This window comes from Sciurus vulgaris, assembly GCF_902686455.1.
Source record: "Sciurus vulgaris genome assembly, chromosome: 11".
In the NCBI taxonomy this organism is placed as follows: domain Eukaryota; kingdom Metazoa; phylum Chordata; class Mammalia; order Rodentia; family Sciuridae; genus Sciurus; species Sciurus vulgaris.
The window spans coordinates 55,357,874-55,376,168 of NC_136472.1; the positions used below are offsets into that span (position 1 = coordinate 55,357,874).

Sequence of the window (18,295 nt, forward strand, 5' to 3'; positions counted from 1 at the left end):
AACGTGAACCCTGCTCCCCATGCCTGGGGCTGCTTTCAGATGCCATCATCACAGAAGGCGGGGAAAATTTCAGCCAGGGCCAGCGGCAGCTGTTCTGCCTGGCTCGGGCCTTCGTGAGGAAGACCAGCATCTTCATCATGGATGAGGCCACAGCCTCCATCGACATGGCCACGGTTGGTTCTGGGCATGTCCGTGGGGCAGAGGCCTTGGAGAGGATTTTAGTGAGGTGTTAGGGGAAAGTTTGTACAAAGCAGTCCTGACACGCTCAAGTTACCTTTAACATCAATGGTTATGTGTGGCAGAAAAGGCAAACATCCAGGGGACCCTGACTCCATCTAGTCTTAGAGAATGTTCTCTCTCTCTCTCTCTCTCTCCTCTCTCTCTCTCTCTCTCTCTCTCTCACTCTCTCTCTCTCTCTCTCTCTCTCTCTCTCTCTCACACACACACACACACACACACGCACACACACACACACGCACAGACCCACAGAGACTTCCATCCATCACCCACAACATAGCAGACACACTTGCAGCACATGTGCTCACAGAACTGAGCTCCCCTCAGGTAGAGTCAGCCCCTGAGAGCTGGGCACCCAGTAAGTCCTGTGAGAAGTAGGACAGAGAGAAGGTGGGGGAGGGCGGCTAGGATTGGAGTCAGATGGGAGCTGGGCCACAACCCCAAAGCCAGGCCAGACCCCATCAACTGGGCACGTGAGCCGTCAGCTGCTTCTTCCATCTGACAGGAAAACATCCTCCAGAAGGTGGTGATGACAGCCTTTGCAGACCGCACTGTGGTCACCATTGCGGTAAGGAGCCCATTGAAGAGGTATGGGGACCACCCAGCAGCAGGGCTGGCTACTGGGGCTGTCATCGGTGATCAGCCCCTGGGCTTGGCTGGTCCCCAAGAAAGGACCCTGGAGCAGGTCAAGGCAAGGAGTCTGGAGGACTGGCAGGGATCCTGGGTTGCAGGATTTGGGGCAAGGGGGATTTGCACCTGCTCTTCCCTTAGACCTCACCTCTTTCTCTCCAGGTTCCAAGGTCCACCCTCTCCCAAGGCCCTGTGAGCTAGGTTGGGGTTGCTTCTCCATAGGAAGTCAGGGAAAAGAGGTGTTGGGGTTGGGGCTTCCCTGAATATTGAAACCTGGATGTGGGAGAGCTGAGACACAGCTCCTTTTCCCCTTAGTGGAGGGGGAAAGGGTGGTATTAATGGATGGAGGGCTCAGATCACAGCCTCCCTAGATGGGGTAGTCACCCCAGAGATATGACACCATGGCCACATGCCTCCTTCTCCAAGCTGCAGGAGGGAGCCCTTAGCTGCCCTGACCCCACCCACACCCTGACCAGCCCTCTCCCACCTGCCCAGCATCGAGTGCACACCATCCTGAGTGCAGACCTGGTGATTGTCCTGAAGCGTGGCGCCATCCTAGAGTTTGACAAGCCAGAGAAGCTGCTCAGCCAGAAGGACAGTGTCTTCGCTTCCTTTGTCCGTGCAGACAAGTGACCTGTCAAGAGCCCAAGTGCCATCCTGTACCCTCCTCCTCCCCCCACCTCCGCCTGGGTTTTCTAACTGTAAATCACTTGTAAATAAAGAGATTGATTATTTCCTACTGGAAGCCCCAACTCTGGTGGGCAGAGACTGCAGTGAACTGTGGGTTCAGGGAGCCAGCCTGTCCTTGACATTGGGCAGACCCTGATGTCACTATGTAAACATGGGCCAAAGCATATCTCCTGATATATGAGATGAGGGCTGTGTTAGTCAGCTCAGGCTGCCATGATGAAATATCACAGAGTAGGTGGCTTCAACAATAGAAATTTATTTCTCACAGTTCTGGAGGCTGTGAGATCAAGGTGTTGGCAGCTTTGGTTTCTCCTTGGCTTGCAGACAGCCATCTTCTCACTGTCCTCACATGACCTTTTCTCAGCATACACACAGTCCTGTGTGTTCTCCTTTACCCCTCCCCACCCCGCCTCTAAGGACAGCAGACATAGTGGGTTAGAGTCCCATCCCTGTGACTTCATCAAATCTTAATTACCTCCCCATAGGCCCTAGCTCCAAATACAGTCACATTGGGGGCTAGGTCTGGAGAAAACAATTCAGTCCATAGCAAGAAGATAGCATTTTTGTGGTAACCCCATGGATAAGGTGACAGGTCTCCATCAAACTTTGTCCTCTTTCTCTTGTATTAGAATTGTGGAGCCTGGTACCCTGAATTAGTACTATTCCCTTTGCAAATAATAGAAACCCAACTCAAAGTGGCTTAAACAAAAACTTGAATTTATTGTGGTATGTGACTGAGAAGACCAGGAGGTATACTATTTCAAACATGATTGACTCCAGGTATTTGATGTCAGGGATGTCTCCATTTCTGGATTCCATTTACCTCTTCCTTGTTGATGACAGATGACTACTAGCATATCCTACCACAGGGCAACCAAAAGGAAAAAAATGTTCTTTCCCAATAGCTCTAGCAAAAACTTGGGGAACAAACCTCAATGGACAATTTTGGTCACATTCCCTCCCTTACCCAATCACTGTGGTTGGAGGGCCAGAACTTATCATCTGGCTAAGCCTAGGTGCCACGTCCCCATCTCTGTTCCCCCAAAGCATGGACATTCAGAAGTAGGGAATGGTGATCCTTCAGAAGGAAAGAACAGTGCCTGTACCACAATTAGCCAGGTGGTGGCTGAGAGTTGCCAGGGCCTAGACCCTGGAGAGACTAAAACAACAGCTTGTCCTAACTTCATCTGCCTCAGGAAATAGGAGTGCACACCTGCCCTCAGTCAACAAATGAGAGACGCTTATTTAAATATCATTTTATTATAATTTACATATCACCTGCAGTACTGGCTTGCCAGACCCAGGAGCTTTGGGCTTGACTTCAAGACCATCAGAGCCCCTGCCTCAGTCCCACTTTAACAGATAATCATCATGGGCCGGGAATTTCTTCTCTAAGGATCTGAGCCCTAGGGAGTAAATGAAGCCATTACTGTTCCAACAACCACCAGGGCAACCCGAGGCTAATACCTACAATAGAAACATGTCCAGGCCAAAAGTCCAGAACCCCAGTATCCATGCTAGTCCTAAAACAACTCAGGTCCAGATACTTCCTGTTACTTATGTTGAAAGAAATCAGGCTACAGGTGTGAGGAGTGTAAAGCAAGTGCTAGTAGCTCACACCCTCTAAAATACAGGGTGGGCTGGGGCCCCTTGGGATGGAGAAGATGGAACTGCCAGGCTCCTGGGACTAAAGAGTGAGCATTGTTGTAGGTGCTGCACTGCTCCCAAGCCTATTGAAGCTTTTTGTTTGGGAAGGATTTGGAATTTCCATCGGATTCTCAAGGAATCTAAGACTAAGAAAAGGTGGTGCTAGGGGCCCTCAGCTCCGGACAGTGACGCCACCTCTCAGTGCCTCCTTTCACTGGAAACCCAGTGCTGCGCAAAAGGCAGAGATGACCCAGCTGAAAAAAAGGAGGGAGGGAAAACAGGCGATAGCAGCAGCTATCCCAGATTAGGACAGATGATGACTCCCTTCGTGCCCTCCAATTTCATAGTGTGGGCAGAAGGAACCTCGTGTGGTCTGCTGGTCGTATTGGACAAAGCCCCAAGGACAGACTGAGATGGGAGAGGCGGAGCAGGATAGGGGTGGCTAGGGGTGGGGCTTGCGCCTGTGCCCGCCCCGACTCCCGCTCAGGAATAGGTCGGGCTCCCCCTGGCGGTCGGCCCCCACTCCGCTCCTCGGGCGACCCCCGCCCTCAATCTTCTATCCGCACCTTGCACACAGGTCGGTATTCGCTGACCCACAGACTGAAGACTGACAGGAAACCCGCCCGCCGCTAGAACTCGGTCAGCGGGAGGGGGCGGGGAGGCGACGGCTGTGGCTTGAGGAGCAGGAGCAGGTGCCGCGGCGACGAGCGGGCGGGGCAGGGACCGAGCGGCGGGCGGGGGCTGCGGTGCGGGCTGGCGGGCGTGCTTGAGGCCGGGGAGCAGCCGGGAGGCCACGACTCTGAGCGAGCCGGGCCAGGTAGCGCGGAAGGCGAAAGGATCCGGAGTTGAGCCGGGTCGGGTGGTGACTCCGGAGGGCGCAGGATCCCAAGGAGACAGAGAGGACAAGAGCTAGAGAGGGATCCAGGAGCGGCGGGGCGATAGAGGAGGTGTGGGGTAGGAAATAGGGAGCATACCTAGAGGGGAGCCTGTGGGGCGGTGGGGATCTGGGACAGAAATGGGTGGGGCGGGAAAACAGTGGGGGTTGTGTGAGGTCTGGTTAGTCGGTAAGATCGGGAGGTGTTAAGTTCTGAGGTGGGTTGAGAAAGGAACGCTGGGGGGCCAGAAGGGGTGTAGGGGGAGGCCCAGGGGTGGAGGAGAACTGTGTGGGGATCCAGGGTCAAGTGGAGAACGCGCCTGGTTGGAGGGCTCACTTAGCCATGGGCAGGTAGGCAGAAGGGTGAAGCTAGTGTAAAGAAGTGAATCAGGATCCAGGTGGAGGTGAAGACGAGTCTAGTAGACCATCTCAGGTGTGCAGACTGCCCAAGGTGAGAGGGTGTCTGGGAGACCCTAGACCAGGTCAGGGCAGTGCCCCCCATGGGGGAAACCCCTCCCTGGGGTCACCGGAGCCATGCTGTCCCGCAAGGGCATCATCCCTGAGGAATACGTGCTGACAAGGCTGGCAGAGGACCCTGCAGAGCCCAGGTACCGTGCTCGTGAGCGGAAGGCCCGCTTTGTGTCCAAGAAAGGCAACTGTAACGTGGCCCACAAGAACATCCGGGAGCAGGGCCGCTTCCTGCAGGACGTTTTCACCACATTGGTGGACCTCAAGTGGCCACACACGCTGCTCATCTTCACCATGTCCTTCCTGTGCAGCTGGTTGCTCTTTGCCATGGTCTGGTGGCTCATCGCATTTGCCCATGGTGACCTGGCTTCTGGTGAGGGCACGGCAGTGCCCTGTGTCACCAGTATCCACTCCTTTTCATCCGCGTTCCTTTTCTCCATCGAGGTCCAGGTAACCATTGGTTTTGGTGGACGCATGGTGACAGAGGAATGCCCACTGGCCATCCTGATCCTCATTGTGCAGAACATTGTGGGGCTCATGATCAATGCCATCATGCTGGGCTGCATCTTCATGAAGACTGCCCAGGCACACCGGCGAGCTGAGACCCTTATCTTCAGCAAGCATGCTGTTATTGCTGTTCGCCATGGCCGCCTTTGTTTCATGTTACGTGTGGGTGACCTCCGCAAGAGCATGATCATCAGTGCCACCATCCGCATGCAGGTGGTGCGCAAGACCACCAGCCCTGAGGGCGAGGTGGTGCCCCTCCACCAGGTGGACATCCCCATGGAGAATGGCGTGGGTGGCAACAGCATCTTCCTGGTGGCCCCGCTCATCATCTACCATGTCATTGATTCCAACAGCCCACTCTATGACCTGGCACCCAGTGACCTGCACCACCACCAGGACCTGGAGATCATTGTCATCCTGGAAGGTGTGGTAGAAACTACGGGTATCACCACCCAAGCCCGCACCTCCTACCTAGCTGATGAGATCCTGTGGGGCCAGCGCTTTGTCCCCATTGTGGCTGAGGAGGACGGCCGCTACTCCGTGGATTATTCCAAATTTGGCAACACCATTAAAGTGCCCACACCGCTCTGCACAGCCCGCCAGCTTGATGAGGACCGCAGCCTGCTGGATGCCTTGACTCTCGCTTCTGCCCGTGGGCCTCTGCGCAAGCGCAGTGTGGCCATGGCCAAGGCTAAACCGAAGTTTAGCATCTCTCCAGATGCCCTGTCTTAAGTCATGGTCCCTTGGGCCCCACATGCGCATGTGCACTCAGGCAGTGTGGCATGGTAGGTAGAGTCAATGTGGTGAGGGTCCCTTGGCAAAGTGAGGGCCTGGACCCTCCTCAGCTCAACCTTCCCTGCTTTGTGCCCAGGGTGTTACAAGGCACTTGTCACTACGCTATTTCTGGCCTCAGCAGGAGCCTGTACTGGGCTATTTTTGTCCCTGCCACTCCCAGCCCCAGCTCAGGACTGGCTTACCCCTTTCTTCCTGCCCAAGGGAAGACTATGGGTAGTACTGGACCCTAAAGCTGGGTTGCCAGCCACTCCTGGCCCCATGATCAGCCTAATACAAGTCAGCAGGTGACTGGGGAAATCAATCCCCAGGTTGGCAGCCTGCCTCCTGGTTTCTGTGGCCCCCAAGCAATCCCTGTGGCCAGGCCCCTGCTCTGCTTTGATGGGTTAAGGGGTGGGCCCCGCCTGCAAGGGAGGGCGGTTGGTGAGAACACATTGCCGCTATGGGGCTGGAACTATGGAGCCTACACAGGCGGGTATAGGCTGAGACCATCAGGGCTTTCCACCCGCAGGCTTCAGCCAGGGAGGAAGACACAGCAGGGATAGGGTAACAGAAAAAGGCTTTTCTGAGCCCAGCGAAGGGAGCAGATGGGCCCAGCACCCCTGTCCTTCACCTACTTTACCCTCTCTGCCGAGAGGACTCCTTGGGCTGAGGCTGTTGTTTCTATTCTGTCTCCACCCTAGGAGGCTGGATGGACAAGGCAGACAGTGACATGCCAAGCAGAGAGAGCTGAGGAGAGAGGTCCTGTGGCCACCAAATGCCACAGGCCTCAGACTGAACTCCACTCCTGGCTCCCCAATGATAACTGTGACTCACTTTGTCCACAGGACAGCTGGGGGCAGGGCTGCCTTTGGGTTGCTGGAAAAGGTATTGGAAAGTTCAGAATGGTGGGGGATGTGAGTTCCCTGAGGTGAAGAGGTCCTTGGTCCTGATGGGTTTGACCCAAGCCTGGATTCTCAGAGTCTGGGCTCTTGGAACAGTGTTGTGTGTCCTTGCCCAAAATTCTGTCTTCTGCATTGTCAATAAAGCCTCCGCCTTCATGACCTAAACTCTGGGCTGTTCTTGCTGGGGAGCAGCAAGTGTGCTGGTGGAAAGGGAGAGCAGAGCTGGCAGCTGTCATCCCACATTCAAGAAGTGCCGGGAGCCCTAGCAGAGACCAGGAAAGTTGAGGCTAGCTCCTCCCCCAGCTCTGGGGGACTTTCCCCCTCCTTCCCAGGTGACCTAGTACTGCCAGCTGTCTAGCTACCTCATTTTTTTGGCATCCAGCAGGCCTTATAGCCCTAGGCCCTGCCTCCCTCCTGGGAATTTGTTGGAAGCTGAGGTACCCAGGGAGAGAAGCAGGAATTACAGGCATTAGGGTTGTGGTTGGAGGGTGAGTTTTCCAGACAGCTGCCTGGGTCCAAATCCTGGCTCGAGCTATGTGACTTAGGCCAAGTAACTTAACCTCTCTGTGTCTCAGTTGCTTTATCTATGCTAACAGTACCTACTTCATAGAATGGGGGTGGAAGTGTAAAGCATATGTAAATATCAAAGTGCCTGGTCTATAATAAGTGCTCAATAAATGTTAATTATTGTGATTGCTACCAAATCAACCACAAGATGAGAAAACTGACCATTTAGAGAGAAAGTGCATTTATACTTCCCTGCAGTGATGCATTTCTTCGCTTGGTCTTACTTTCTACACAGTGTCCCTTCCAGCTCAGAGCAGGGTTAGAGCACCCTGCAGTTATGTAAGTGGTCTTAGAAGAGTTATGATCATTTCTTCCCACATGAAAGACTTTTTGTAATTTCCCATTACTTTCTGGGTCCAAGCTAGACTTCTTAGCCAGCCATTTCAGGACTTGACTGCCTTTCCAGCCTAAGTCCACTGTTCTCTTTCCAGGATAATTTGCACCCCCAGTCAGCCAGTTCCCTGTCTGTCTGTGCATCATTCTCCTTGCACGTAACTGACCTTCCTACCTCCAAGTCTTTAGTTATGACTTCTCCTTTTCCTGAGTTGCCCAGGTCTCATCTCTGCTAAAATCCATAGAAGTTCAGGCCAAATGATGCCTCCTCAAAGCCTTTCCTAATTTCTCTGGGGAGAAACTGTCCCTTCCCGCCTCTGTGCCATGGGCAGTCTCCTCCACCTGTGTTTATGACCCCAAGTTTATGGCTCCTTGGGGTCAGGGATGTGTCTGATTCAACATTGGATCTGACCCTGAATAGGTACTGAGTGAATGAATCAATGGATGAATGATGGATAGATGGACAAATGGTGTACAGAACCACAAGCCAAGGTCATTATTAAAGTGAAGCCTGCAGACTGGATTGTGGTTGAATCAGTAAAGGTCTGTCCCAGGCCAGAGAAAGCCAAGGGGTCCAGAAAGTTTCTGCTGTGGTCTGAGCTCTAAACTGCCTTCTTCCACATAGTGCCTGGCATTGATTCCCTTCCTTGCAGAGCTGACCCATTTTCTGGTTCAAAGAGATTAAAAAGCTATTCAGAGTTTTGAGGGTCTGGCTTTTGGAACTTAATTTGGCCATCCCTAAGGCCATGGGAGAGACCAGAATCATTAACAAGAAGCCCCTTTCTCGCAGCATCCTTGAGTTCCATCCAGAATAACCTTCAGCCTCTCACAGACCTTAAGTGGCTGGTGACAGCCTGACATCTACAGAACTGGGGGCTCAGCGCCACCTGCTGGCCACAAGGAAGACTTACATGATCCTGGAAAATTGGGGCTGTTGGTCCTTCCATTTCTGCCCACTCTGAGGGAAATCCCCAGCCTTAAGGCTTAAATTAGAGGCTGGAAAGTTTCAGGGTAGCTGGACTAAGCCATTCTAATCCCCACATATCAAAAGGTACAGTGTAACTCAGGAGGTCCCAGGGCCAGAGTCCCAGATTTGAGACTGACAGCAGCCTCAGCTATGTTAAATGACAGCACAGATTATGCCCCAAATACCCAGAATCAGAGGGGCCTCACAGACACTTTCTCTGAGCCACATGGATGGTGAATCCTCCATCCACCTCCTCCTTGCATAAGCACTGGGGTCCTTGCCTTCCAGGCTACTGTGCCCTCAGTCAGTCAGTGACAGTGCAGCCTGAGGGGGCACATCTGCTAACCCTCTCACCAACTCCCATCAGTTGTGTGAAATGTCCCATGCCTCAATCCTGAGATCCATAGGTGAGGGAAGTCAGGCTACCCTCTTCTTATTATGAAAATAACCTGATAGTCATAAACTGGGCAAGCATCATTTCTTTTATTCCATTCCAATTTTAATTTCTAATATCCCTAACATTTAAGTCACACATCATACTTCACACAATGATAGACAGAGAGATCACAGAAAGACTAATAAATGGTTAAGGTGACTGCAGGGTTCCAGAGTGCTAGCCAAGAGCACAGGCAGAGACAGATAGGAAGGCAAAGAGTCACGTAGGTAGTCAGATAAGGATTTTTAAAAATATTTTTATTAGAGCATCATATACTTTATTATATATAGTAACTGGGTTCATTTTGACAAACTCATACATGCAAGAAATTTGATTTCAAGCCCCATTCCCCCTTTTTTCCTTCCCTTTTCTTTCCCCTCATTCTCCCTTCTCTACTTTATTAAACTTCCTTTCTTCTATATACACATAAAAGTGAAAATCTCTTTGGTATCTTTATATATGAATATAACACAATTTTTCTAAATTCATTTCATTTATTTTCTCCTTTCTCTTCCTTCTTCCCTCTCATTCTACCTCTACTCCATGGATCTTTCCTATATAGGCCAGTTGTACAGGGCAGATGGGAGTTGTTTACTTGTACACAGAAAGTGTAGAATCATTTTACCTTGGTACTTGTCCTCAAAATGGAGCAACTTATGGCAAACTAATGCTTTCCAAAGTGGAGTAACTCAGGGTTAGGCACAGCCTGAAAACCACTACTCTGTATCTCGTGAAGTAACTGAGAGCAGATCTGCTCTTCACAGTGGAGGACGGAGCTGTCTGTGCAAGCTACCACTGGACCTAGGCTGATCATCCGGGCTTTTCTTCCGTTTTCAGTGGTGTCATTACCAGATGTCTATCTGTCATGATGGCATCTGGATATCAGAGAAAGGCAAGAAAGATGACAATAATCACAAATATCACAAGAAACATTTGAAAGCCACTTTGTATCCAGTTTTCTCATTAGCTTAAATGCAACCAGGAGAATAAATCCCATGAATCAGCTGACCAGTGTTGGATATGCATCCTTTTTTTATTCCTTATTTTTTTTTAGTTGTAGATGAACACAATACCTTTATTTTATTTATTATTTATATGCAGTACCCACACGTGCTAGGCGAGTGCTCTACCACCAAGCCACAACCCCAGTCCCGAAAGCAGCCTTTTATGTTGACTGATTACTCTGCTCTCCCTAACACATTTACAGTGAGAAGTGTCCACTCTTACAGATCTTGCCTTGGAAAGTCCATAAATACTTGACAGCAATATTATTTTCTAGAGCCATTTTAACCAACACATTCACACTGATCTCTTGGACCTCTAAAGCTTGTGCTATTTTATTTGCTATTTAAGCCATAGTCAGGGATTTAGTTTAGCAACATCTAGTGAAGTTTAGAAATTCTTGGTCAAATGAGTGAAATCTAGTGGTATGTTAGTCCACTGATGTATTAAAATATGAGCAAGTAGGGGAAGAAATTCCCCTCTCTCAGCCATGGTTTCTGTATGTATGAGGATAATGCAGCCCACACTGTTTGAAGACCAGGTCTCTGAACAATAAGGTCAGGTTCAATTCACAGTGAGCCTTGTATTGTGTGGAGAGACAGAGAGAAGCTCCACAATGTGTCTTCCCAGCGTCACAAAGCAGCACATGGAAATCAGATGGGAAAGTTCTTCCCCAACACACCAGAAAAAAAAAAAAAAAAAAAAAAATACAATACCCCAGCTTCAGTCCTGAGAACTGCCCACACATCTACTGGCTATGATCAAAACCCCAGGAGCCAAGTTCAAGACACAGGGCTACATTTTGTTGATGAACCCCTTACCTTTTCCAATAATAAAATGCAGGTGATACAATTAGTCCAAAACAGGGAAAGAAAGACTCCAAAGGAAATGTGTCTTCACAGGTTCTACAGAGAGAAAGAAGAGGAAACTTACTGGCAAGGGCCAAAGGGACCACAAAACTGCTGCTAGGATCTGTGTGATTTGGGTCATTTTTCCTATCAGAGATCTAACGACCAACCCTCTGCCACATGTCTCAGCACCTCTATTCCTATCATGTGTCTTTCACACATCAGAGTATTTAGCACATCGGAGAAATTGCCATATTGAACCCTGCACACCACATACACATGCCACACACATCTTCAAAGCTTCCATACCACACCACCTTCTATCACTTATATTCTTATCACCCAGATAAACCCCTCATACCATACACAGAGCATGTTTCAATTTCACACTCCCGGTGCCCCCACATATACCCTGCACACCCCACCCATACATGCTCCTGGTCCTTACCTTCAAGAAAAATTCCTTTCTCCCCTCTAGGAGCCATCTGGCACATCCAGATCACATCCCTCAGGGTCCTTAGGTGGCCCTTACCTTCCTTACGCCTTTCAGCTCAGGAAGATGCCTTTGATTGATAGGGTCATCCCATCTGAGTCCAGAGCTATGAACAGGGCAACCAGGATATAAGCTCAAAAAAACCCACCCCACCAGCAAGAGGGTTTCTGCAGTAAGTTGTGTTATCCTAAGGATCTGATGTGCCTGAAGAAAGCTCTGGGCATCTGCAAGACGGTCCTACTATGGCCTCCTCATCTTGGGACACAGCCTATAAGATAGGACTACTGATTCAGCCTTTTAGTCAACAGCTTAGAGTGGACATGGAGCCTGACTAGAAGGGGACCTGGCAGGGCTGGTCTCTGGTTCCTGATAACCCCTATCCTCAGGAGCCACGGACAGGATCTTGTCTTTATTCCCGTAGCAGCAGCAAGTCTGAGGTACATGGACATCCAGAACACTGAAGCTGCCATGAGCTGACAAATAGCCCTGTTCGCATCCGACGACTACTATCACCCCTCCCCACCAACCAGACCATCTGCCCTGGTTTAGGGCTCTAATCTAGATAGCTAACTCTGGAACTGAATTGAGCCAAACAAAAGCTTTTTCTCTTCGGTCCACACTTCCTCTCCTTACCCATCATCCACTAGGCAAAGACCCTAGACTCCCTGGAGACCAAAGTTTTAAGTCATACACTCACAAGCTGAAGAGTAGGGGAAATGTGCCAGGAAGACGCTTACCTATCATACTCGATGTGTCTGGGGGCTGTACAAGGATGTGTGCCCTACCACACACTGGTAGATGGTCCCACTGTCTTCCAGAGAGGGCTTCAAGTTGCTGGTAATGGTCAATGAGATCAGTAGTGATGCCCTCAGAAATCTCCTGATACTGTGGAACCTCCTGGGTCCACTTTTTCCACCTTATGCTAATGGTTTCTGGGTAGAACACACTTGACTTACACATAATATGTTTGTCTTCATTATCTTTCAAAGTGACTTGCTGTCTGGGGAAGCTGTCAAGGAAGAAAAGTTATACAGTTGGATCCAGCACCAAACTACCCTTTTCTTCACCCACACTTTACAGTAACTGGCTTCTACCACACCTGCACACCTCTGCATCATGGCTACTATAGCCAGGCAAGACAGGAAACAGGATGTCCACTCTTTAAAGAGGGAGACTGTGGGGCAAGGTAATGCTACAACCATGCCCAGCAATGAGCTGGAGTCCCAGACCAGACGAGACTGGGAACCTGAGGGTAGATAAGGACTAGCTTATTATCAGCCCAATGACTGACCCAAAGCGAACCTTCAGGAAAGATGAGTGAGCTGAATGGTACTCTGCATAGGTTAACTATTCTGGCTATATTTGTGCCAGTATTTTTGTAAAACAGAGTTTAAGTTATTCATATCAATCTTTCAGAAACTGAAGAAAGCCTTGGGACATCATTGTAATAGAGATTACTAATTCTAAACATATTTACCTCCACATGACAAATTGCCCAAATTCTATTCCAGGTAGATGTACCCATGTGAACTTTAGTAGTTCTGGATATAATCAAAAGTGCCAAGATCTCCTTCTAGGAAGTATCCTTAAATAAAAGGATGCCTTAAAGAAAAGGCCCTACTCTTCCTCTTTCCTTCGTCCTTCCTGTATGATAGTTGGAATACCACGTGATGATGGCTGAAGATGAAAAATCCATTTCCACATATAAGGTGAAGGCTACATGCTTAAGGATGTCAGAGTGACAAGATAAAAGATGCTCACAGGATTGCCATACCTTGGGAGAAAAATAGACCACCTTTTCCAAAGCTATTTACTTCCAGTTTTCCATCTGACAAGTAAAGACCTTGTAAGTCATCATCACTCTCGTCCTCATAATGAGAACAAAGGCCACACAAACTGCAAAGCAACAACTTTTGTAGATACATCCAAGAATTGAGTAGTGGGACGAAATGCCACCCTGAAAACTAGAAAGACAGGCGGAATCAGAGAATCCCAGCCACGATCAAATAACCTTCAGTAGAAACTGCTAGAGTCATAAACTGGTAGAAGTATTAGAGCAGTAACTTCAATGAATTGCTAAAAGATGAGGTAGACACGCTTAATGCTGGAATTAACATAAGAAATTTAAGATAACTGTTTATTTGTTTGTGGTAGAAAAAAAGGAAAAAATAACTAATTAAAATATTAAGGGAACTAGTGGAAAAAAGTAAATAATTTGTGTGAACAGATGGGTAATGGAAGCAGAGAGAAACTCCCAGAAAAAATCAAAAGGAAATGCCAGAAATCAAAACACTGTAAAAGAAATTCAGAAGGCCTTTGACAGATTTGTCAATGGACTTGATCCTAACAAGGAAAGATTCGGTGAGCTTAAAGATACCAGTAGGAATGTCTAAAACTGGGAACTTCTAAAAGTGAAATGCAAAGAGAAATTAAAAAGAATACAATATCCACAAAGACAAACCCACATAAATACGGTTATCTCATGTGGGAAGCTGTCTTTATTTAGCATAATCAGACTAGGTTGAGCCATGGGACGCAGAGTCCTGGCTTCTAGGAACTGCCGGGAAGCATGTGGCGCTGCGTGGGAGTGGTTCCCTGTCTCCTTCTGGAATATTCCCCCTTAAGAGAATGACTCCCCTTACTCCACCCTATCCTGTCCATCACAGAAGAAGCTCCTCCCAGTCCTTGCCCCCTTTACCTGTATATTATAAATAATAGAGAATTGGGCGAATTGTTGTTGTAAGAGCCAGAGCTGGTAGGGCCAGACCCGTCAGGCCCCCTCTCATTTAAAGAGACTATTGGCTCCTGTGTGTTTATTGAGTAAATAAATTTCTTGAGTAATTGAATGATATACTGCCAACATCCACCTCTGGCAGTTAACCCTTTTTTTCTCCACTCAGGACATGGCAGAGAGGACCCCCACAATCTCATACTAGACAAAGGCACCAAAAATATTCATTGGAGAAAAGATAGCCTCTTCGACAAATGGTGCTGGAAAAACTGGAAATCCATATGTAGCAAAATAAAATTAAATCCCTCTCACCATGCACAAAAATCAACTCAAAGTGGATCAAGGACCTAGGCATTAGACCAAATACACTGTGCCTAGTAGAAGAAAATGTAGGCCCAAATCTACATCATGTTGGCTTAGGAGCAGACTTCCTTAACAAGACTCCTAAGCCACAAGAAGCAAAATCAAGAATCAACAAATGGTATTGAATCAAACTGAAAGCTTTCTTCACATCAAAGGAAACAATCAAGAACGTGAAGAGAGGCCTACAGAATGGAAGAAAATCTTTACAACTTGCACCTCAGTTAGAGCATAAATATCCAGGATATATAAAGAACTCAAAAAACTTAACACCAAAAAAAATAAAAATAAAAAAAATAAACCAATCAATAACTGGGCAAAGGAACTGAACACTTCACAGAAGAAGAAATATAATCAGTCAACGAATACATGAAAAGTGATCAACATCTCTAGCAATTCGAGAAATGAAAATCAAAACTAAGATTTCATCTCACCCCAGTCAGAATGGCAATTATCAAGAATACAAACAACAATAAATGTTGGTGAGGATGTGGGGGAAAATATGCATTCATATATTACTTGTGAGACTGCAAACTGGTACAACCATTATGGAAAGCAGTATGGAGAGTTCTCAGAAAACCTGGAATGGAACCACCATTTGACCCAGTTATCCCACTCCTCAGTCTATACCCAAAGGACTTAAAAATCAGCATCTTACAGTGATGCAACCAAATCAATGTTTACAGCAGCTCAACTCACAATAGTTAAACTATGGAATAAACCTAGGTGCATATATATGTATATGTATATATACATATATATGTATATATACTATATATTATATATATAATAGAATATTACTCAGCCTTAAAGAAGAATGAAATTATGGCATTTGCAGGTAAACAGATGGAGCTGGAGAAGATCATGCTCAGTGAAATAAGCCAATCCCAAAAAACAAAAGCCAAATGTTTTCTCTGATATGTGGATGCTAATTCACAATAAGTTGGGATAGTGAGGGAAGAATAAAGGTACTTTGGATTAAGCAGAGGGGAGTAAAGGGAGGGAAGGGAGTCTGGGGGTAGGAAGGATAGTGTAATAAATCAGACATTAATACCCTTTGTACATATATGACTACACACAACTGGTGTGATTCTACATCATGTACAACCAGAAGAATGAGAAGTTATACTCCATTTATGTATGATGGGTCAGAATGCATTCTACTATCATGCATAACTAATTAGAACAAATTAAAAAAATAGCTAGGAGTGTGATTGCTGAATCATATGGTGAGACTATTTTTACCTTTTAAGAAACTACTACATTTTCTTCCAAAGTGGCTGTATCATTTTGTATTCCTACCAGCAGTGAATGAGAGTTCCTGTTGTTCTGCATCCTCAGTAAAATCTAGTATTGTTAATTTCTTTGAATTTCAGTCATTCTAATAAGTGTATAGTGGAATCTCACATGTTTTAACTTGCAATTCCCTAATGACATACATTAAGCATCTTTTTATGTGGTTTATTTATAGGTCTTATCTTTTTTATGACATTTGACATTTTTATTTCTCTTCATATCTATGAAATGTCTCTTTGGATCTTTTGCCCATTTTTAAATTGGGTTCATTGTTTTCTTATTATTGAGTTTTAAGAGTTCTTTACATAATTTTTAATTTTTTTAACTTTATATGTTTATTTTTTAATGTGGTGCTGGGGATCAAACCCAGCACCTCACATGTGCTGGGCAAGTGCTCTACCACTGAGCCACATCCCCAGCCCCAGTCCTCTAAAACTCTGTCCTTCTTTAGTCCAGTATTAGCTACTTGGACCTTTTGCCTGTCCATAAAAACTTGAGAATCAGGTTGTAGATATCCACAACATAACTTTCTGGGATTTTGATTGGGATTGCATTGAGTCTGTAGATCAGTTTGAAAAGAATTGACACCTTAACAATATTGATTCTTCCTATCCATACACACAGAATATCTCTTCATTTATTTAGATCTTTGGTTTCTTCCCTGAGTTTTGTGGTTTTCCCCATATAGATCTTGTATGTATTTTGATAGACATCTAATTATTCCTTTTCTGGGTGAAGAAGTATTCTTAATATTGTTATATTTTTTATTTCAAATTGCAATTGTTCATTGTAGGTATATAGGCAAACAATTGGATTTGTATATTCATTTTGTATCCAGCAACTTGTTGTAATCACTTATTAGTTCCAGAAGCCTTTTTTTTTTTTTTTTTTTTTTGACCAAGTCTTTGGAATTTTTTTTTACTTAAATCATGTTACCTATGAAAAAATTCAGTTTTATTTTTCCCAATCTGTGTGTCTTTTATTCCTTTAAATAAATCGTATTCTTTATCTAAGACTTCCACTATAGTCCTGAATAAGAAAGAGCAGTTAGAGGGGGCATCTTACCTGTTTTTAATTTTATTCTTTTACCACTGAATAATGACTGACATTAGCTGTAGGGGTGTTTGTTGTTTGTTTGTTTATGTTTTAGAGGAGGAGGTTTATTTTGGCACTTCCAGTTTCAGAGGTCTCAGTCCATAGACAGCCAACTCCATTCTCAGAGGTTCCAGATGAGATCGAACATCATGGTGGAAGAGTATGGCAGAGGAAAGCAGCTCACAGCATGGCCATCAGAAAGCAAAGAGTTTGGCAGACGTTCTTTATCCAGTTGAAGAAGTTTCCTTATTCTTAGACTGCTGAGAGTTTTAACCTGTTAAGTACCAAGTTTTAATATTCTGCGAACAGAATCCTGGTATATTTGTTGCTGGATTTCATAGTTGTTTTACATCTGGAACAATGAGACAAAATGGGCTTTACTATAGTGTGTTGGATTGAATGAGTGTTGGATCTTGTCAGATTTTTTTTTTTCTGCATCAGTTGATGTGATCATATAATTTTTCTTCTTCAGTCTGTTGATGTAATGGATTACATTAACTGATTACTTGCCTATCTGGAATAAATTCCATTTGCCTTTGGTATATAATTCTTTTGATAAATTGTTAGATCATTTGCTAATATATTGTTGAGAATTTTGTATCTATTTTAGTGAGAGAGATTGGTCTGTAATTATCCTTTCTCACAATATTATTACGTGGTTTTAGTGGAAGGATAATACTGTGGTCATAGAATGAACTGGGATGTAGTCTCTCTACTTTTACTTTCTGGAAGAAGTTGTAAAAAATTGGCGTAATTTCTTCTTTAAATGTTGGGTAGAATTCACTAGTGAAAACATCCTGTCCCAACCTGAATTTTTTTCTTTTTTTGAAGATCATTAATTACTCACTCAATTCCTTTAATAGGAATAGACCTATCCAAATGATTGATTTTCTTATATGAATTTGAGTTTTGGTAGATTGTGTCTTTCAGGGACCTGGTCCATTTCATTTAAGTTATCAAATTTGTGGGCATAGAGTCATTCATAGTATTCTTTGATTTCTGATCTAAATTTTTAATTCCTCTTATTTCTGCTTGCTTTAAGTTTTAATTTCTCTTTAATTTAATTTCCTAAAGTAGATGTTTATTAAGATTATTAATTTTACCTCATCTTTGGTCTTTTTATTTAATTTCTCATTTGCAATATATGTATTTGATACTATAAATCCCCTTAGTAAGCACTGCTTTTGCTCAATCAAACAAATTTGGTAAGTTGTATTTTCATTTTGCTTCATTCAAAATATTTCAAAATCTTTTTCTATGATCCAGGCATTATTCAGAAGCATGTGGCTCATTCTCCAGGTAATCTGGGATTTTTCCAGCTCTCTGTGTATTGAAATCTAGTTTAATTTCATTGTGGCCTAAGAACATATTTAGTATGCTTTCTATTCTTTAAAATATGTTAAGATGTATTTTATGGCTCGAAAGTGATCTATTTTGG

General features: G+C 45.7%; 2 protein-coding genes across 3 annotated transcripts in view; both read left to right on the plus strand.

The window, feature by feature from the left end:
• The window catches only part of ABCC8 (ATP binding cassette subfamily C member 8), a 73,690-nt gene extending 72,083 nt beyond the window's left edge, over window positions 1-1,607 (plus strand). For both annotated transcript variants that reach the window (XM_079103683.1, XM_079103684.1), the window contains exons 37-39: window positions 40-173; window positions 743-805; window positions 1,363-1,607. In XM_079103683.1, the coding sequence (XP_078959809.1) occupies window positions 40-173; window positions 743-805; window positions 1,363-1,500 (335 nt within the window). In that variant the 3' untranslated portion in view covers window positions 1,501-1,607. The remainder of the gene's footprint in view (window positions 1-39; window positions 174-742; window positions 806-1,362) is intronic.
• A 2,632-nt stretch (window positions 1,608-4,239) lies between these two features.
• On the plus strand, window positions 4,240-6,917 carry KCNJ11 (potassium inwardly rectifying channel subfamily J member 11). Its single transcript, XM_079103968.1, has 2 exons — window positions 4,240-5,838; window positions 6,529-6,917. Exon 1 carries the CDS (start codon window positions 4,613-4,615, stop codon window positions 5,783-5,785), a length of 1,173 nt encoding a protein of 390 aa, XP_078960094.1. The 5' UTR covers window positions 4,240-4,612; the 3' UTR covers window positions 5,786-5,838; window positions 6,529-6,917.
• The last annotated feature ends 11,378 nt before the right edge of the window (window positions 6,918-18,295 follow it).